The sequence below is a fragment of the Mirounga angustirostris genome, unplaced genomic scaffold, assembly GCF_029215605.1.
Source record: "Mirounga angustirostris isolate CCGP_5_RB_7025 unplaced genomic scaffold, mMirAng1.0.hap1 SCAF_2, whole genome shotgun sequence".
NCBI classification, from domain to species: Eukaryota; Metazoa; Chordata; class Mammalia; order Carnivora; family Phocidae; genus Mirounga; species Mirounga angustirostris.
The window spans coordinates 34433721-34456224 of NW_026991710.1; the positions used below are offsets into that span (position 1 = coordinate 34433721).

Sequence of the window (22504 nt, forward strand, 5' to 3'; positions counted from 1 at the left end):
AAGAATTCTGAAGAGATCAGCAGGACTTGGTAGGGTAGAGGATATAGATAAATGAAAGAAAAGGCTACAAAATAACTTCAGTGTTTCAGTTGTTGATGGCCAGCAGAGTACACACTGAAGCAAATCCTCTACTTGTTGGGAGAGGTCGTAATTTCACTTTGGGCCGGCTGAGTTTGGGAAATAGATAGCCCATCCAGGGGCCATCCTGTAGACTGTTGGGGACAAGGGCTTGGAGCTTGGAGGTGAGGCAATGGATTTAGCTTTTTTAAATATGATTTGCCAGCCATTGTTGGACATCAAGGCCAAGCTGTGACATATGACAATCTCTCTGAGGAAAAGATCACATCAAGAAAGAATAGCAGAGCAAGGTCTCAGTTTGAGGAAGCCTCCCCACTGGGTCAGGGGTAAGAGAAAGAGAAGCTCACAAAGGGGTATCGGAGAGATGAGAGGAAACCCAAGGAAGTGTGGTGCCTTGGAAACCAAGGGTGTCAAGAAGACTTAAGAAGCTGGCGGTCACCTATATTACGTGGCCCCAGCGGAGGTCAGCTGGCACAAGGCTTCAGAAAAGGCCTGCCTCACCGGTAGCGGGAGGCACTGGAGACCTCTGTCAATTAATAGCTGTCTCTGGGAACTATCAGACCACCAATCATGACTACCGAATTGTTTTAAGTCTGGCTCATTCTGTTGCATCGTTTCAGCAAGCTCTTGGTGGAGACCTTATCTAATGTCAACTACACATGCAATATTTTCCTCAACTATTAAAAAAGAAAAGAGATTAGTCTGCCCAATGGCTTCTTTGTAGAGTGACCGTGTAGTTTGTCAGTCAGTTGAGATGGTTTTGAGAGTGAAAGGGGGTTGTTAACCAGCTGAGATACTGGAACAACAAATGAAATCGGAGACTGTTCTCAGCAAACGGGGATATGTGGTCGCCCGAGTTGTTGGCAACCTCAGACTGATGCCTTCTAATCACCATTGCTTTGTTCAGTATCTGCAAACCCATCCCTTACTTGATCCTCACAGCAACCCCGGTAGGTGAACAGCCTGGGTCAGCTCCTCCCACCTCCCTTTGTAAGGATGAGATGGAGACCCAGGGTGGTGGAGGGCAGTGTGTCTTCAAACTCTTTGTCTGGAGCTCTTTCTCTGACCCAGATGCTCCTCGAATCTCAGCAAACTTGGGTCCTTTTGCCCTTGCTGATTTTGGCCTTAGCAGGCTCGTAAGAATTTGATCGGCCTTCGGTAGAGGTTTCCCCTTTGTCTTTCGGCCATATCACACTTGGCTTCACAGACTTGGCCCGTCTCCCGCTCTTTGGCACCGAGGCTCATTAGGCTTTTAAGTTCAAGTAAGGACATTAAAACCCACTCTTTTTTTTTTTTTTTTTAAGTTCTCCAGTGAAAAGCTGCTTTTTTTTTCTTTGAACATTGGCCTGGCTTAGGTGGGGACTTAGGCAAGAACTGAGTATCCCAACAGCCTTCTGTTAAGAAAGATGAAAACAGATGCAGATCATAGAAGGAGAATTTGTAGGACTCATGAAGTGCAGAATGGACTCCCAGTTTTATCTTTTTTTCTTCTTGAATTCTTATCAAATAAACAGCCCTTGGTTCCTACTCAAAAGGGGGACTCAGCACAGTGTGCATGGGGAGTGTTACTATCCCCATTCAAACTGTGTTTTAGCATCAATTACAGGAGTCTCCTGGGTGGGTGAGGGGGACTTGTGTGCATTTGAAAGATTCTCAAGCTTATCCATCTTTGCAAATATTTTGTCCACTAAAAATTATATAATCCTGGTCACAACTTCTTTTTTCTTTTTTTTTTTTTTTAATACTCGAGAGAGAGAGAGAGCATGAGCAGGGGGAGGGGCAGAGGGAGAGGGAGAAGCAGACTCCCTGCTGAACAGGGAGCCCCAGTCGGGGCTCCATTCTAGGACCCTGGGATCATGACCTGAGCTGAAGGCAAACGCTTAATAACTGTCTGAGCCACCAGGCACCCCAACTTCTTTTTTCTTAATACATAGTTTTACATGACCTAGACTCAGGTCATTGTTTTGATGCTAAGACCCAGACTTTGTTTTGATGCTTCCAAAAAATGTGTTTGAAACTTAATTTAGCATAATTCTCTTTCAGGAACCTCTCCCCTCCAAATGTAGTGATTTCTTTTACCCTATCCATCTGTGCCTTAAAAACATATTAAACTTCTCTCACTTAAATCACAGGATTAATCTCCTTACTCCTGAACAAATTTATTACACATTTATTGGAATGATCAATTGACTAAAAAAGCATATAACAAGAGGTTTAAATTTGGGCTGCTTGTGTGGTAGAGGAGAAACTGGCCTATCTCATTGCCTGCCTGTGGGGTTCCATTTGGATTAAGCTTTGCTTGGATTTGAGAGGATTTAGTAGCTCCTTAATTGTATTTCTTAATAATCCTTTTTTTTTTTTTTTTTTTTGTCTCTCCTGGGCTGTCAGGCTGGGTGGGCTGACTTCCCACAATGAAGCGTGCAAAATTCCTGCCTCAAGCATGCCATTCTAAATGTTTCCTTTGGTAACCCACAGAAGAGGACCTTTTACATAGCCCCCCATCAAGGACCCAGTTTAGAAATTACTTATTTTTAAAGTTAACTATGCAGAAAGAGACTTCCCTCTTATATTAATGAGATGAAAGAGTGAATGACAAGACAAATAGAATGGCTGAGTGATTGACTCTAGAGCCCGCCTTTCCTTACTCCACTCTAGACTTTGCCATGAGGCTAACGTTCCCAACCATGGCTTCATTGGGCCTGGTGCCCTTCCCACAGAACAGGACGTGATTCAAGTTCCTTTGCCTGGAACCCGGTGTCCCACACTGTCTGGGTGCAGTGTTTCTATTTGGCTTATCTTTACCATCCTTTGCACTGGCCACAGAGAATGATGATTGTATTTATGATTTTCTTTGTGCTTCCCTGACGCCTTGCTTTTACTGCATGTCATTCAGCCACCTGGGGTGCTCACTTCCTGTCCATTTCCATCTCCCTCAATCCTAAACCCATACATTGGGTACCGTTTCTTCCACTAAAATATGACCCTCATGACAGCCTGAGTTCAGGATTCCCTACTCCTCTTAGCACCCACGGGGGTGACAACCATACATACTGGGGTGGAGACGACAATCCTGACTTCAGGTGCTCTCTCTCTCTCTCGTTTCTGGTTTGAAGAGTATTTTGGCTGTGCTAAGAGCAAATAATTTGTCTTACACAGGGCACTACTCATGAGATTGTTTTAACTTTCTGTTTATGAGTTCTTGTTGTAGTGACAGTGACTCACCCATCTTTCTATGCCTCATGATGCTTGCATGTGGCAGGAATGTCATATAGCATTTTGGCGGAAGAATGGGAAGAAGGAAGAGTAGTCCAAAATTCACATTGGCGATGGTTTCCCTGTGTATAATATTGAAAGTACAAATGACAAAAGAAAAAATACATAAATTGGACTATGTCAAAGTTAAATGCTCTTGTCCTACAAATGATACCATCTTCCAGCCCATGGAATAGGAGAAAATATGATGATATTTGCAAATCATATGTCTGAGAAGGGGCTTGTATCTAGCATATATAAAGAACTCAATAATAAAAGAATAAACAGTCTAATAAAAAATGGGCAAAGATATCTGAATAGATATTTCTCTAAAAAAGATATAAAAATGGACAATAAGCACATGGGAAGATGTGCAACATCATTAATCTTTAGAGAAATACAAATCAAAACTATGAGATACCACCACACATCCACTGGAATGGCAAAATAAAAAAGGAAAGCAGTAAGTGTGGTATGGATGTGGAGTAACTAGAACCTTCATATACTGCTGGTGGGAATGTGAAATGGGGCAGCCACTTTGGTAAACAATTTGGTAGTTCCTCAAAAGGTTAAACATTAAGTTATCATATAGGTACATATCCAAGAGAAACGAAAATGTATATCCAAACAAAAACTTGTACACAAATGTTTGTGACAACATTAGTCATAATAACCAAATGATTGGAAATGCCCATCAACTGATGAATGGATAGGTAAAATATGACCATATTATATTTATATAATGCGATATTATTTGGCCATAAAAAGGAATTAACTACCAGTGCATGTTACAACATGGATGAACCAAAACCATGATGCTAAACGAAAGAAACCAATCACAAAAAAACACATTTTATATGGTCCTATTTATTGGAAGTGCCCAGAATAGGTAAATCTATAGAGACAGAAAGTATATTAGTGGTTGCCTAGGGCTGGGGGTTGTTTGTGGGTGGGATGGGAGTTAAAGCTAATAGGTATGGGGTTTCTTTCAGGGGGAGGAAAGTTAAAATTAGTTTGCAGAGATGGTTGCATGATCCTGTGAATGTACAAAAAAAATCGGATTCTATACTTTCAGTGGGTGAGTTATATCTCAAGCTGTTCACAGACACACACACACACACACACAATGCATACACGTATACACACTCGCAATGCAATTTAAAAATTTTGCTTCGAGATGTTTCCAGTGCTCTCTAGAGGGCTCATTCCAAATGTCATTTAGTACATTTCTAGATGTATTAATATCATATTGTAATGTGCTGCTAATATTTTAGAACTTTACTGACGAGAATGCCCTGTAGATTGATTATATTAATGCTCTGTCTACTTCCAAAAAGATGTAAAGAAAATTTCAAAATGAAAACTAAAAAATCATTACTAATTAATCACATTAATTAACATCAGGCATCATGACCTTAGACATAGAAAGGCCATAGAAATGAGGAAACTTTGTTGCTTAAATACTGCATAGTTTTTCTTCCCTTAACGCTCCTTTTCTACAACAGATGAAAAGGCTTTGCTTGTAGTCCGATTCCCTGGCCAGAGCCTCTGACTTCCAGAACACATTCTCCATTCCTCTGAATAAGACTGCATTTTATATTTCTGCTGCAGCCACAGGAAAGTAAAATGTGGGCTGCCTGAGGGGAAAGGACCATGGTCCCCTCCCCCTGCACCCTTCCCATTGTGTGTCCTATGGTACATCAAAAGGAAGAACCCAGAGAATTCAGTTTCCTTTGGGGCCAGCCAGCTCCCAGCTGTCCTTTAAAGAGGAACAGGGTGACTCCACTCATTTTCATCCCATCCCACAGACCAACAGAAAATGAATCAAATAGCGGTGATTGGTGGGAATGAACTAGAAGCCTGTCAGATGATCCTTGTATGGTATGGTTGCTTAAACCCAACTCTAGTCTTGGTGCTGAAAAACTGGCTCAGATGTGATGACAACAACAACAAGAAACATTACAAATTATTAATGGCCCTGAAGTCCATTGTAGTTTCAAACCTGATGATTTGGGTTTCCCAATACTTTGCCATTGTTGCTCGTTTCATTATCACTTCACTCAGCAAACACAGATTGAAGCTCTCCCATGGACCAGCCCTTACAGTAGAGATGGGGTTGCAGAGAGAACTAACCCTTTGCCTGATGGGAAGGTTGGACAATTTCTGTGATGTGTGATAAAAAAGGAAGCCAAAGAGTATTGGGATCTAGAGGTGGGAGATATAACCTCTACCTAGGAAGCGGTTGAAGAAGAGGTAACATTTAAGCTGGGTTTTGAAGGATGAGCATGAGTTTGCCAGGCCACGAAGAGGTGGGGGGAGGCTTGTGGTAATGGCAAGTCAGACAGAGGGAACAGTGAGCACTTGAAATGCTCAGCAACTGAAGGGGCTTTGAGTGCTCTGGGGAGAAATTGTGGCCAGAGATTAGGACACGTTCAAGATGGGGCAGACTGGAGATGAAGGGCAGGTATCAGGTCAGTTTTCAGAAGACCTGGGATAGCATGTTAAGGAGTTTCAATAGCATCCAGCAAGCAATAGGCAGCGAACACGGTCTCTGTACGAAGGAGCAAGGGGGTTATGTTTGTTTTTTAGGAAATTACATCTGGTAACAGTGGTGACGTTGATGACTTTCTGCTGTGCACCAAACACAAATATTTGAATAAAATGCTTTGCTTCCCAAGGAGAAGCAGAGATGTTTCCTACATTTGTCTTGCTGTGTCCATCCTTAGTTTACAACTAGGATGCATAGCCCATGATTCCAAAGTTCTCTTCCAAGTCACCATTTAGAACCCGGAAGTTTCCCTATAGAACTAGTGTTCTTCATAGTCTTAGGTAACTCATACCACGTCTGAGATAGTGACAGTCCCACCGTAGAACCCAGTCCCTGAGGGCGTCTGGCCTTAGCGCAGCACCTGGTGTGGGGTAAGCGTTTGATAACAGTATATGGAATGAATAGGAAATCAATTCAGAATTCTAACCAGCCATATTAGGAGCTGACCTCCCCTTTCTCAGATGGCAAAGGGCCTCTTCAGCTCTTGGCTTTTCCCCAACACTTTTGGGATGGCAAGAGAGGTGGGGAGACAGGAGCAAAAGTTAAAGGATAGCCAGAACTTGGCAGGGAAACAGGGCCAGAGGCAGCTGTGGGCACAGCTGCAATGGAGCTGAGCTTGTCCTTGGAGCTTCTTACTGCCTTTCATTTGTCGGCATCCTCCCTTCCTTCCTCCCCACCCCCAGCTCTAGAGACTACGCCCATGTAGGCCTGCCCTCCAGAAGGACTAACATGAGCTCATTTCTCCCCTTCTGCCCTTTTCATCTCTCCCAACTCCCAGTCTCGCTCTAGCCGCAGGCAGGATGCTTGGGAGGAGAGGTGAGCAATGACTGACGTATCAGATTTCCATCTATGGGGAGGGCTGGGGTCAAAACCTGCTTGGAGATAGTAATAGCCACCGCCATTTATCAAGTGCGTACTATACACGGGGTCTGCGCCAAGTGTATTACCCGCATTACTTCACACTCTCATGCCATGGCTAATAGGTACTATTGTCCCCATTTTACAGAGGAGCAAATTGAGGCTCATAGATACTGAATACTTAAATAGCTTGCCTAGTGAGTTGCAGAGTTGGGATTTGAACCCATGTCTTTTTGTCTCTGGTGGCTACTGTTACTCTTAGAACTTTGAGTGCCAATCCCATAACTCTTGGTTCTGAGCAAGGACTGGCTGTTCGTCCTACTCAAGTCTGGCTACGAAAGCTTTCAGAGAAAAATCACAGCAATTTCATGTTCCCAGTTTTCCTTCCACCCTCCTGACAGTAAACCCAGCAATACCGGCTTTTAGTTATGCAAAAGAAATACTAATTACTATCATTTATCTATAATTACCACATAGTACACTCACGATTACATGTATCATTGCCTGTGTCAGGGTTCTTTAGTCTCCATTTTATTTGGTTATACTGAATTCTGTTCATGTATTGCCAGCTTTCACAGTTCATTGATCACACATGTCACCTTAAACCTGTGCCTGATACAATCAGGGAGGATCTTGAGTGGGAGGCACAGTGGGAAGGCAGTTTGAGGGCTAAGGAGCTTCATTACCAGGTGAAGGCATTTGGGGGGGCATCCTGTGGGCACTCGGGAGCCTAGAAATCACTGAGGGAGGGAAGCAGCATGGCCAAGGCCACGATTTAGAAGGGGGGTTAGTTTGGGGGTGGTGGGCAGATTGATTTAGGTGGCCGAGACTGGTAGCTGGAGATTATTTACTGAAGTGCAGAAAGTAGAGCATCACAGGAAAGCCCTCCTCCCAGATTTAGAAACTCGAGTTTAAAATCCTAACTACCACTTGCAAACTCTGACCTCAGACGTGTGCCTGCTGGCAGTTTTCTTATCTAGATTGACTTATTGGTTTTTCAGCCTCTTCTAGTCCCCAAACCCCATAATTTCCAGACGGCAGGAGCGGCCATGCAAAGGTTGGACTGTGAGAGAGGCTGACAGTGAATCAAAAGGAATCCAAGATACTCAGATGATTTAGGAGGTTCTCTTCTGTGCTTACAGATTATTTCATTAGTGTTAGTGTTTTAGCATCGAGAACAGGAGTGGTATGGAAGAAGAGTTTTTCCCTAGCAGATGCGGGAAAGTAAAAGTTTGTTTACAGTGTCTCAAAGTTTAGCTCATCCCCTTCCAGCTGCCTTCCCAGCGAGCCCCAAGGGAAAAAATGTGTCCAAGTGTTCGATTTTGCATTTTTGGATAGGATTTTCTTGGGGACGGTTTGGGCAAAGTGGGGCCCCATTTCACTGGAGGAAGACCTTCTGGAGAGCTGTGATAGTTAAGGTAATGCTGCGTGCCTTAATCTCAGCGATTCAGTACAATGGAAATGTACTTTTCACTCTTGTGTAGCTCAATTTTGGCAGCAGGGAAGAGTGGAGGTGACTTTGCTTCAGGCAGTGGTTCAAGGATCCCAGCTGATAGAGACGCTATCCTCAACACCTGACTTCTCACTCAGGTGTTCCTTCGTGTCAACATCTAACCTGTAAATGCGGAAGAAGAGGGACAAATGGAGAGTTACTTGGGAGAGGTTTTAGGGGCAGGCCTGGGTGTGATACATACTACTCTGCCTCCACCCCACTGGCCAGAACTCTGTTATATGGCTGCAGAAAACTGCCGAGGAGGGTGGAAAATGTAGTCAGGGTGGGCAATGTGTGCTTAGGAGGGAAAGGAGGTGAGTTTGGTGGGTTGTCTCCGTCACAGGAGCCGTGTTAGAATAATACCAGCACTGCTGAGCCCTACAATTCACAGTCAGTCCCAACTTCTTGGAATTCCAAGACCTTCTAAAGCTCTTATGATATCTTCTTTGAGTTATGTTCAAGGCAGGTGGCTTGAACAGTCTGGATAATGCATGTTCTGGATAATGCATAGCACCCCTCAAAAATTTGGTTCTGGATAATGCACGTTCTGGATAATGCATAGCACCCCTCAAAGATTTGGTAGGTATTAATGATGGCAATTTGCATTCCATCACTCTTTCGTTCATATGAAATTCTTGTTTGGTTCAGGTTTCACTTTTACCTACATTTTAGTCCATTTTTCTTGACCTCAGAAAGCTTATTAATGTTCGTCCTTTTGCTGAGGCAACTCTAAAAAGAAATCTTTAAAAATGACATCTGTAACAGATTTATGGTCAAGGTTAAATTGATCTCATGCTTAGGTTCAAAAACAGTTGCCATGTTAGATTAAATCAAAGTGCATATACCTTAATTCAGGGTACATAGTCAAACCCAGAAAGTGATCAAGGAAACCACGTAGAAAAACACTATGGAACCAAATTAGAAGGGACACAAAGTAGGTAATTTTGTGATCATAGCTGCCTGTTGCAGCTGTACAAACGAAGCTAATGAGAAGGTGATGTAATCTCTTGTTGCAAAGAATAAAGTGATTTCCCATGAGATTAAACATGAACTTCCCAACCCTGTGCTCAAGGTCTAGATATCTCCTCTGCTCTCCCCCAAACTCTAGGATCGTTATTGGACTTGAATTCATGAATTGAATGACTTGTAGAGTAAGCTGAATTTTGCAATCCTTTTAAAATTTTGCTTTTGATGTTTATGTCACAGTTCAGTAACAAACTTCTCATTGGTTTAGTTCCTAATGTCTGGATGATCTTGTAATGTAAGCTTTGTAGCTATATTCTCAGTGTTATGACCCTCGCAGAACTATCATACTGGCTGCTGGAAGAATCAGAATGAACCAGAAACTCTCCATCCCTGAATAGAGATTTGAGATTTTTCTTTTTAGTCACAGATAGAAACAAAATTCTTCAGTTTGTATTTTATGACCATTAAACAACGGTTGAGAGGTTGCCACAAGCTGGGTATTAGGTGTTACAGAGAGTTAATAAATGCAGCCTGTGGTCCAATCAGAACATCAGCATCATTCCTAGGTGTCTCAATAATTGTTTCTTTAAGGAATCAAATCTTTAATCTTTTAAGAACTGTATTCCATAGAATCTGTGCCGAGCGTGTCTTTAATTCATCTTCTCAGAAACTCAAGATGGCCTGTGCATTAGGTGGTGTGACAATGAACCACATATGTGCACAGTTCTTGTCTTCCTGTGAGTTTTAAATCTATTAGTGAACATGCCCCATGAGGGAGCAACCTGGGGTCTGCCTTGTCTTCCTTTGTATCCCTGTACCCAGCTTCAGGCCAGAACATCATGCATGCTCCATAAATATTTGTTGAGTATGTGAAGGAACATGTGGAATAGCCTTCCTTGAAATAGGTCACAGTGTGTTTCAGATTTAGAATGTGAGTATAGTAGACACCATTTAATTTCTGTCCTATAAGAAACACATGTATTTTTGCTTGCCTTTAATCTCATTAACTTTTTCATAATTGAGGGTTATCCCAGATCCTGACTTGCCTTCCTGTTTCTAGTCATTTCTTATCACACATATATTAGGCAAGCTATACACATTTGTTGACTTGATTCATTAATGTGAGATTTTTGTCCAAAGGTGGCCAGAAAAAGAAAATAAGGAAAACTTACCTTCATCTTTGGCAGCTGGCTAATGGAAAAGTTGAAACTAAAATGACCTGAACTTACTTGGCAAAAAAGGGTATGCTTAGTAGACCATGTGGGTATGAATATACAAATTTTCATTTACCAAATGCTAGCAACACACATTGTCCCACTGGCTCCTCACCACAATCCTGGATGGAAGGTGAGGTTTTCAAAATTCCCATTTTGGGAATCCCCATTAAGGGAAAACTGAGACTCTGCTCAAGTGACTTCCCAGTGGCCCATGGTTAATGAGTGTTGAGTTTAGCTCTTAAAACCTAGATGACTGGGCACCTCGGTGGCTCAGTTGGTTAAGCGACTGCTTTCGGCTCAGGTCGTGATCCTGGAGTCCCTGGATCGAGTCCCGCATCGGGGTCCCTGCTCGGCGGGGAGTCTGCTTCTCCCTCTGACCCTAACCCCTCTCATGTGCTCTCTCTCATTCTCTCTCAAATAAATAAATAAAATATTAAAACAAACAAACAAACCTAGACGACTTATTCCAAATTCACTATACCTTCCTATTCATTAAGTGTTAAAGGTCTGTTCTCTGTGTGTATGTGTGTCTCTGTGTGTGTGTTGCCGTGTACTTTGATGGCACATACTGAGCAGGACTTTCTAAAGCACTGACTTCCTGTATAAAGTGACTGGCCTAAGACACGAAGGCTGTCTTGGCTCTGCTGTGAACAGCGGTGCGTGTCTCTGAAGGAGGTCTTCCCATCTGTCTGCGGCTGGCTTTTCTTCTGCAAAAATGGTGGAATGAATACATGACCTGTCTCTACAGGACAGGATAGTTGGAGACAGTGCATCTCAGAAAGTTCATGAATATAAAATACCATCATCGGTTTAAAGCATGTCATCAATAAGTAGTTATTGAAAATATATTTTAATTTACATAGGAAGGCGATAGGGGTTTTTAGTAAAATTGCAAGTGAATATCCTTGACTCTTACCCATAGCTGTATTTTTGAACTTCTCATCTGTCTCCTAATATGTGCAAGAAATGTCCTCAGTTTAATGCAACATGCAAGATAGGCAGGTGTTGGGCATTCCCGTAATGTCAGTTCAGTGCAATCTTTTATTGTTGTGTACTCTAAACTGTGTAAGGGACTGGAGTGATGTTTATACAAAAAAAAATACAGCTGCCTTGATCTTGAAAGTATTCCAATTATTTAAGAGCACTTTGGCTTTTTATTTTTTAATTTGTGGGTAAACATTTTGAAAGAGTTTTTTTGTTGCTCTTTCAATTAAGGTCCAGCATTGTAGTTGTTTTTGAACAGCATCATGTGACAGGGATGACTTCTGCCATATAATTCTGCAAAGGATGACTATAAGGAAGTATTTAAGACTGTTTAAAAAATCTAAACCTGGATAAAAGAGGAGTTGGTGGAGCATCACTACTAAACTTATTAAGAGAAAGGTGCCTTTTAAAGGAGGATTTTTAGTGTATAAATTCTTTAATGGGGTGTTTATTATTCTTTCTGCTTTGGCTAATTAGCAACAATGCTTGGGGATCTGGTAGCAGTGATATTTTATTTCATTAGAAAATTGAAAAGTATTAGAGTAAGTGCTTGATCTAAAATGCGATGAATTGAATTAGTATAAAATAAACGCATACATATAAATGTAGAGAAACATTTATAGAGAACTTATTATGCACCAGGCTCTGTGCTAGCTCCTTATGTATTTTGTCCCATTTAAGCCTCAGTGACATCTATGCAGTTGGTACCATTATAATTCTATATTACAGTCAAGGCTGAAGTTAATGGACTTGCCCTAAGTAATAACCCCAGTGAATGGTGGAGCTGGGCTTTGGATTCAGTGAGCTGGACTCCAGAGCTAATGCTCTCAGCCCATATCAGTCTGCAGTCCACAGCTGTTAAAAAGGTTGTAGGTTCACATGTATTGATAAGGCATACTCTCCAAGGTACATTGTTCAACCTCCAAGTAATATTGGTAAGTGGCAAAACAAGGTGTAGGACAGTGCTTATGATACGCTACATCTGTCTTTTTAAAAAAATTATATGTATCTATGTATTTTCTTCGACAGGTCTTTAAGGTTACCTTTAGGGAATAGCCTGGGGCCTGTGGGACTGGGGTTACAGTGAGACTTACATCTTTTGAATCCTTTTGAATTATCAATACTGTGCACAGATACTATTTTAAAATCCAGTTTAAAATGATACTGTTAAGAACTAGTGAAAGAAGTAACATATCCTAAGTGTTCATAGATTTTAAAACTTTACTTTGGAGACATCTTATCTATCTGCTTTTTTTAAAGCAGGAGATATGGGACATTAACACTGCCCAAGAGAGTGTGCTGATCCAGGAAACTTGGATGCTGGGCCTGATTATACCACTAATCAGCTCTGGAGAAGTTACTCATTCATCATCATCAGGCTTCAATTTTCTAAGTTGTAAAATGAGGAGAGAACAAGTTGTCTTCCGACTTGAAAAACCAATAATTCCAAAATAAGTCATAAAGAAGAGCGCCATCTTGGCCCTCAGTGGGCAAAGAGGCATGTGTCTGCTCTGAGTGGTACCAGTTGGTGGGAGCATGTTGGAATTGCAGTGAAAGTTACCCAGAACAGCCGATTGATCCTTGGTGTGAAACCAGGATCCTGGCTGTCATAACCAGTGGGGCGATGGTTCTCAATTCATGAATACACAGTGTGTCAAAGTCAAATAGAAGCTGAATTCAAGCCTAATTACCAACCTATTTCAATGAATCTTTTGTTACTGATTTGTAGAGATCTATCAAGTATAAGGTCTTCAGAATTTTCTATAATTTTGGACTCCATGAATGATAACAGAAGTTGGCAAACTTACTCTGTAAAGAGCCAAATAGTAAAAATTGCATGCATTGTGGGCCATATGTTCTCTGTCATAGTAACTCCACTCTGCTGTCACAAAAGCAGCAGTAGATAATACATAAGTGAATGGGTATGGCTGGGGTCCAGTAAAACTTTATTTACAAAAACAGGCACTGGACCACATTTGGCCCATGGGTCGTAGTTTGCTGAACCCCAAGTTGTAATAAACCCCTGCCCTAGGTTTCTCTTTGCACTGCATCCTGAGATAAGGTACCTACCTGATGGCCTCTCCTCTCTAATTCCTGAATGTGAGAATAAATGCTTCCCTTCTGCAACCCCCTACCTTTCCATTATTCCTTTCTGAATTACCTAGTTCACAAATGCGACATTCCGCCACATCACCCTGATGCCGACCCTATTTTCCTTTTGCAGATTGCCTTCCTTGTTTCTTTTCACTCTGAACTATTTCCTGAAAACAAGAAGTTATAGTTGTTGTTTTTTTTTTTTTTTTTTTGCATTCCTTTGCTTATATTACCATTTTTACGTGATTTCAACCTTTACCCCCAAGATGTTTTGCTCACATATCTTCTGTACCTAGGGAATTGTGGTGAGCCTTATTGAGAATCTTTAAGCCATGATTGGTTAACCTCTCGCTAACCATATTCTTCCCTTTCTTAAGTGAAGATCACCCACATTTCACAAGCCACTCTCAATGAGCAAAAGGGGTCTGGAGGTAGAATTAGTCTTGGCAAATTGTTTGCAAAGACAGATGTTGGTCTCTGAACTTAATGCATTCCTGGAGAGACCCCTGTCTTGGCCAAGAGAATTGGGAACAGGCCTTGCCTGTAGTAGCTGGCTCCAGTCCTAGACACTTCCCTCCCAACCTTGATCCAGTTCATACCGGTGTCTTTTCTCTTGATGCCCCTCCCTGTCTCCATGACTGCTCTCCCAACATTTCTAAGTTCTAAAACTTCACCTGCTATGGACAAACTTGATGCTGGGAAAGCTCTCCACTTGTATGCGTGAAGGCTCATAGATTATTGAGATTTACTACATGCTTTAAATTCACTGCTTTTCCTATTCAGCAATTTAGCTGTAGCCCCGGATAAAGGTGATTTGTGTGATCCATCTTGCTTTATGTCTCACTTGACATTCTGCCTTTTTCATGACAGGTTGCTGAATGCTATAAAGCCAGGACTTGTTAAAAAGATCAATAGATTGCCTACCCCCATTGCGGGATTGGTGAGTATCCAGAATTGAGATTTATTTTCCAATATTCCTTGGCTCTAACCTAAGGGTCATGACAGTGCCATTTATTACAGTTCTCCCCCACAATATATATTCCACTTGAATGAGGATGCATTGAATCCATTAAACTGAGCGGTCACTTAAAAATGAAAGATCACAGTTATGCCTAAATGGCATCTTAATCTTTGTTTGTATCTTTCTCATGAGTGATAAGGACCGTCATTCTTAAAGAGGTGAATTTGTTTTGGGGGGAGAGGCTGATAATTAGGTTGACCCCAGGGGAGGAATGTGATTGTAATTATGGTTTTCTCATTTCAGTTTTTTATTGCATTCCCCTGGAATGAAGGGGAGAGAAGGTAGAGAAAGAGAATTTCATGATTTACAAGCAGCACTTCCATCAGAAATTGCCGTTTTTGGCCTTAAAATCCACTCATGTTTAAATACCACATCTGGAGACCAACTCTTTTAAAGACATAATGGACACCAAGGTGATCCTTATGTCATCTGGAGATTTGTTTCCTAAAAGCCCTTGCCCTTCTGAACCTATCTGTTTAAATAGACAAAACTCATGGGTTCACATGTGGTCAGAAGCTGAATTTTTTAATTCATTGATGATACATTTCATAATTCCTGGTGACTCATGTTAATTATTTAGTTGATGTTGCCTCTTATTTAAAAAAGGGGGAAAAGTGGAAGATCAAGAAGACAAACATAGCTTAGTTCTGGAAGGAATGTGCACACATATATGTGTGCACAAAAAGCTAAGGATGTATGTGGCCTGGTGAGGACTCAATGACTCTATCCAGTGTGACCTCCTTCTCTGCATGTGGTTTGGCAGAAAACAATTAGAAAAATGTCAAGAATTTAGGCAGGCTCCTACATAGACCTTACTGAGTGTTGTCAGAAAGTTTTTAGCCGTATCAGGATGACTAATTGAAATTAGATGTACCCCCCACCCCAAAAAAAGAGATTGTGTTTGAGAACTGTGAGGGTTATGGTAGTAAGGTATGTGGTTTCAGCAAGTTGAACAAAGTGGATTTTTTTTTTTTTAATTGTAAGAATTGCTATTTCTGTGGATGCATTTTATTTCCCATTCTGGTTAGTAGTAAGCTGGTAATTACGCATTAAAAATCCTTCTAATGTTGTTTGTTAGAATCATGTAGCCAACTAAGTTAACAGATGTATAGATAAATAGATAAATTTGGAAGGAATGGATTTGAATAATTTTATAAAATAATCTATATATCTGTATTATATATTATATATAGTAATGTGTATATATATTATTTTAGAATTTTTATGAAGTCCATTTCTTCCAAATGTTAAGGTCACAGTCTTAATGATGCTGACAAATACCTATTTGGCTTCAGGCCTGTGGCATCTCCTGACCTTGGAATTCTGGGATTTAATGGTATAGGAACAAAGCACACAGCGTGAAGTCAAGGGAGGTCTCAATGAAATCCATAGAAACAGAAGCAAGTAGCCCAGAGTCCAGAAAAGGAGAAAAAGGTTTTGAAACTTTAATTCAAATGTGAATCATAAATAATTCTAGTAAAATTACAGGTTTAGGACATGTGCATTGATCTTTATAGCATTTCTTATCATGGATCAAATGTTATTCTTTACATATTGCCTCTACTTTAGAGCAGGCAGGAATTTGACTCAAGAAAACAAGGGGCCCTGGTTGCTTTCCTCCCGTTTCTATCCTTGACTTTTATTTCTCCTCTTTCCCTTTCCATTTGAGTTTCCTTTCCATTTTGTCCTTTCCATCATTTTTTCCTCTTTGTTGCCCTTTTCCAAATAACACTTCCTCACTTACCTTCATTCTTTATCACTTATATCTTTTTTACTAGTTTGTTATTGTGGTCATTTGTAACAGGAAATATATATTTGGTCTTTGTCCATTTCTAGCACAGAGCTCCTAACACACTTGGGATTTCCTAAGCAATAAGAGCCATGGGAACATCTTTGTAGTAATATTTGGTCTTTTGTCATTGGTTCCTGAAATGGCTCCAGTCCTGTAAAGTTTGAAGGAGTGTCCTGTTATTCGTACCAAGCCCCTTTCAACCACACCTGACTTTATGTTAATGAGGTGACTTTTGGAAGGCCTCAAGGTTGGGGGGGGATCGTTGCCAGGGGAACCAAATAGGTGATTGGAGGGTTGGAAATTTCAGCCCCACCCCCAAACTTCAGGGAAGGAAGAGGGCTGGAAATTGAGTTCAACCCCCAGTGGCCAATGGAGCCTCCATAAAAAACCAAAAGAAAGGGGGTCTGGAGAGCTTCCAGGTTGGCGAACCCATGGAGATTTGGAGAGTGGTGGGTCCAGAAAGCATGGAGGTTCTCTGCCCTTTCCCATATACCTTGCCCTATGTACTTTTTCATGTGGCTCTTCATCTGTATCCTTTATAATATCTTTTATAATAAACTGGTTAATATCAGTCCATGTTTTTCTGAGTTCTGTGAGCCACTCTAGCAAATTAATCAAGCCCAAGGAGGGGGTCATGGGAACCTCAGATTTATAGCCCATTGGTCAGAAGCACAGGTGACAGCTTGGCTTTGGGATTAGTACGTGAAGTGGGGAGGGGAGCAAGTCTCATGGGACTGAGCCCCTAACCTACGGGATCTGACACAATCTCCAGGTACAGAGTGTCAGAACTGAGTTAATTGCGTGATGGTGTTGGAAACACACACAACAGAGTTATCCTTAATCCCCCTGAAAATACTTATCTAAGTGTAATTAATTGCTTCCCATTCATTAATGATTCTTGAAACTACAAATCTGGTCAAATGCTTTTCCTCTCCTACAATTACCTTCAAAACAACATTGCCAAAAACTAATTTAGTAGTTGGGCTCTTGGCAAGAAGCAAAATGACCACTCTTCTCTCCTCCATCCCCCCATTCTGTTAATGTTCTTCTAGGTCCTTTCTTCAAATCTCTTGTCTGATCTCTTTCTACACACATGTTCTTTTCGGTCTCCATGATTCCAACTCTTCATAGCACCAACCCAAATCATCATTGCTCTCCACATTTTTTTCTCCTGAACTCTGGACCTCTTGTTCTGTTTATTGGACAGCTCCATCTCAATGTCCCACCAGTACCACAACTTAACATATTCAAATTAGACTTAAATGACCACTCCCACCCACCGATTTCCTAGTGCCAATAAAGGCATCATAGACATGCATTTGCCCTAGTTCAGGTCTCAGAGAATTTGGCAGCTTTCCCCAATCTGTCTGCTTGTCTGCATCTCTTTGGCCTCTAGACAAGGCCTAGAGTAGGCCTCATCTCTTGCTTGGATTATTACAGTCAACCCACAGTTCCTCAAATATTATTCACTCTCATGTACAATGCCTTTGCTCATGATAGTTCTTGTGAATATAATGCTTTCCCCCTGGGCTCTCGATACAATTGCATTTATTTATCAAGACCCAGTGAAAAACCACTTCCTTTGGGAAGCCTTTAATGTTTATGGTGCATATGACCGCTTATCATAGAATACAGTTAGCGTTTCTTAGTTCAGGAAAAATGACTTAGTATGTTAGAGAGATAAAAGATAGCTCTGTTGAAATATGCTTTGAGGAATAAGATTTTAAATAACTGTTGTTAACAATTTGAAGTAGAAGGTGTGTAAATGGTTTAGTATTTATGTTAAGACATTGTAGTTTTAACAGTTAATTGGCCATGATCAAAGTTACCAATATGTATAAAGGGTACAAACAATGAAAGATGTCCTACTGAGGCACTAAGAAGTCACAGCATCACTTTGATAGAATGTCCGCCTAAATATTTGGCCTGAGTCCAACTCTGAGGGAACAATCAGACAAGTCCAGTATGAGGGGACATACCATGAAGACACCTCCCCTCCCCAAAGGCTAGAAAAATGGTTACAGATGAAAGGTGACTAAGGAGATATGCCAAAGACATGTGATCCTTGATTGAGAAGGAGCAACTATGATAGACATTATTGGGACAATTGGAGGCATTTGAGTGTAGATTGAATATTAGATGATAATATTCTCTCAGTCTTGAACTTCCTGCATGTGATAACTATATTGTCAAAGGTAGTTCTGTACATAGGGGAATACTCTTGATGTTAGGAGGTGCTTAAGCTGGCATATTTCGAGATCAAGTGTCACAATGTGTACATTAATCCTCAAATTGTTCAGCAAATAGAAGTCTGTGTCTGTAATGTATAATTTTATATACACAAACACTGGAGATAGAGAGAGAGACCGAAAAGAAGGAAGAGAGGAAGGGAAATGTGGCAAAATGTTGGATCTAGAGAAAGGGTATACAGTTTTCATGGTACTATTCTTGCAACTTTTTGGTAGGCTTGAAAATTTGCAATATAAAGAGTTGGAGATTAAAAGACATTAATTCTCTTATCTTTTCTTGAGGGGCTGGAGTGGGGAATCTTGAGTAAGCAGTAGATTTGGAGATGGCAGGGACCATCTTGGTTCAGCAGCGATACAGTCTTTTATGTGAGTGTGTTCTTCACATGACATTTTCTTCCTCTTTTATTTGTGACAGTCAGGAAAGAGCAGACAGAGCCCCTCAAGAAGCAAAATGGCCACCCTTCTCTCCTCCATCCCCCCATTCTGTTAATGTTCTTCTAGGTCCTTTCTTCAAATCTCTTGTCTGATCTCTGTCTACACACATGTTCTTTTCTGTCTCCATGATTCCAAATCTTCATAGCAGAAGAACTTTCTGGCTTGAACTTTGTCAGGGGGTTGACGGGTCCCTGGCCAGCTAGTGATCAAGAAGTCCTCAGTAGCAGGGGCCATGGAGACCTAAGAAGCATGGCCAGAGGGTTTTTCATGTGTGGAACCCATGCCTGTGTGTCTTAATGGCCTGGGTGTTGAGAAGAATCCATTAAGATGGCCCAGCTGCTTGACTTGAAGATAAATAGAAAAGTATGTTTTCACATAGCAACCCCAAATTATAAACATGTGTAGATTTACAAAGGCATGAATAGGTGTATTTTAGCCCCTGAGTTGAGCTGTGGTTACAAAGAATTCAGGGGTGAAGGTGTTAAAACAAAGTAGTTGAAAATGATTTCCTGGCAAGAATGCAAAGACCCTGGATCCGGGTCTGGGTTTCTTCTGTAGCAATTGCTGACATATGCAGCCGCATGGTGACCGCCTGCAGATGCTCGCATTCTTTTTTAGGTGTTAGTGATACTGTTAGCTATTGCCAGAGAGAAAGACCTCGAATGTAGGTCTTGGCATACCAAAGATGCTGAAAATGCTGCCCTTTAATCTGCCAGTTTGTCAGGATTGCACAATCAAGCCACATCCCGAAACGCAATTTAATGGTCATTAGAGATTGTGCGGAATTATCTTTCATCCCAGAAACAGACTTTGTGCAAGAGACACAAATGTATGAAGTCCTTGCTAACAATAGGAACTTAGGGATGAAGCTTTCTCTTGCCCAGATTTTAATTGTAAAAGCCACTGTGTGTGTGTGTGTGTGTGTGTGTATACACGCACGTGTGAAGTATAATTGGAAAGAGAATATTTGGGGATTCTGCCCTCGGGTGCTGAACCTTTCTAGAGTTGTCATGAAATACTTGCTTGATCTTGCATGTGAATCCATGAGGATGAAAGCGATCTGAGGAAAAGAGAATTTTACAGCTGGAGGGGCATCTTAGAAATATTTGTGTTACATATGAGGACATGTGGGTCTATAAAGGGGAATTATTTGCCCAAGATCACACAAAGAGTAAATGCTGAGTTGGATCCAGAGCCCAGGCCACCCTCCTCCTTGGTTGTGTTACTCATACGTTGAAAATGGGATACATGTAAATGACAGATTGTTTTCCCTCTTGTGAGAAAGAGGAGAAAGCAAAGACTTGCTCTTTTAGTTCATCTCTCTCCCTCCCCCACCCCCATCCTTTGGCCACTACCTTCAAAATATCTTCCCAAGCTCTGTGAAAGGCTGCACTTCATGGAACATCTCTTTGCCTCATGAATACTAGAAATTTAATTCTAGGTGAGGTTCAGTAGGATATAGCAGAAATGGAACTAGTAGAATTATCCTACCACTTTAGTTACCTAACCCACTCAAAAAATTAATTTTTAGAAAAAGGATGTATTTTTCTTTAATGAAAAGATAAGATTTCAAATATACTTAGAGCTGAGCTTCCTGAAATGGATAAAAAATGTAAGTTTCCATAAATTATGTGGACTTCAGGAAGCTTTCAAAGGGTATCTGCTTTATTTTATGAAACTGATACCAGAACAGTTGATGTTTCATCGTCTGACGGAGGTCAGAGCAGGGGGAAAGATGAAAAGGCCATAGAGATTTCCACATTATGAGAAGATGAAAAATATTGTTTTGGACAAAAGGTAAACACATGAAGCTGTGAGTAGCAGTTGTGAAAAGCCCTTACACAAACCTAATCATTTTAGGAAGATGACAACACCATAAATTTGAGTTCCAGGTGTTTTGGGTGTCTGCGTGCCAAGGGCTGGTTTTCTGCAAATCCTACCTGGAGGTTAGCTCATCTCTAGCCACGTCTGAGGTTTTAGTTTTATATCCTACAACTGCCTTTAGAGTTCCTTGAGCATTTCACTTCCCTTCAACGGGCTGGCTTATAGGTGTCCTCAGAAGAAGCTGGTCCAAGTTCTGTTCTGTGCCTGTTTCTCCTCCAGTTAAAGTTAACATTTGAGGCCAGGAGGGAGGCAGAGCAGGCAAAGAGGGAGGCTAGAGGTGTAAGTGACCATAACGATAACCATCATATAGTAAATACCTAGCATGTACTAGGTACAGTGCTGGATTATCCTTAATCTTTACAGTTGCCCTGCAATGGAGTTATTGCTGTATCCTTATATATCTCAGGAAACAAAGGTGCAAAGTAGTAAGTTACCCACTTTCCAGTAATAAGAGGCAGAATTGAGATTTGGACCCTGGTTTGCCCAACTCCAGAGACTGTGCCTTTTCTCCTGTGTTTACACTACGTCCTTAAAGCCTTCTCCTTTGTCATTGAACCTCAGCACTCCTGAGTATCTATTGGAGGTGTCAACCCTTAAGGAGATCTCATATGTTTTTAGAAGACAACCTCTTATCCCTTTCACTTAAGATGTATTAACTTTGCCAAGTTGAGGTGGCAGCCTGTTTTTTTTTTTTTTTAAGATTTTATTTATTTATTTGAGACAGAATGAGAGAGAGAGAGCTCATGAGAGGGGGGAGGGTCAGAGGGAGAAGCAGACCCCCCCGCCAAGCAGGGAGCCCAATGCGGGACTCGATCCCGGGACTCCAGGATCATGACCTGAGCCGAAGGCAGTCGCTTAACCGACTGAGCCACCCAGGCGCCCCGGCAGCCTGTTTTAAATGTAGTATTTCTACTGTCACTCCTATAAAATCAGTCTCCAGGCAGCCACACCTCAAGCCCCAGAGTCCGTGAAGCACCAGTTCAACAAATGATAAAATAATAGATGAGAAATCTGTACTGAAGTCTTTCAAAAGAATGTTATAGAGTGATTCCATTTATAACATGCAGCAGACCTTTCTAAAATGCCCTCCTTTCTTTCTCTCTGTTAGAATTTCTCTCTTTACACACACACATACACACACACAAATCTTACTCTTGCCAGCTCACTTCAAATCTCTCCCCACCTCCAACTACCTAAAATCGTCCAGACTCACACTGGACTAGGTCTTGTCTGTCTTGCTTCTAATCCTTTTCTCTGCCTCTACTCACCCTCAGCCTTGTCTGGTGCAAAGCAATCAGGTACACTCAGCTCCTTTCAATTCCCCCTTCACACATGGTTCTGATTCTGGGTAACAAAGACTTGGGAAGAAGGCGACACAGAATTCTCCTATGGCCAGGGGAGGGGGAGAGACTTGGAATCCTCCCACTCAATGTGTTTTCCTGCCTCACCCTGCTCTTTGTGGTTGTTGCATGGTATGATGAGGGCGTCTCTGGAGATGGTCTTGCTCTTCTTTGGGGGACAAGTAAAAACTGGTAGCTGAGTGATGTTCTGTGTGCAGGAGGTATTTTCACAGAAAGAAATGAATAGACCTTGTGAAGAATCTCAGCCAGAATTGAGTTTAATGACACATTTTC

The 22504-nt window shown here is 41.4% G+C and overlaps 1 protein-coding gene across 14 annotated transcripts in view; it reads left to right on the top strand.

Annotated features, from left to right (window-relative positions):
• Positions 1 to 22504, top strand: part of LIMCH1 (LIM and calponin homology domains 1) — a 321642-nt gene that overhangs the window by 134182 nt on the left and 164956 nt on the right. For 13 of the 14 annotated variants that reach the window (XM_045881234.3, XM_045881236.3, XM_045881235.3 and 10 more), the window contains exon 3: positions 14360 to 14429. The exons of the other annotated variant lie outside the window; for it this stretch is intronic. In XM_045881234.3, the coding sequence (XP_045737190.1) occupies positions 14360 to 14429 (70 nt within the window). The remainder of the gene's footprint in view (positions 1 to 14359; positions 14430 to 22504) is intronic. 14 annotated transcript variants of the gene reach the window in all.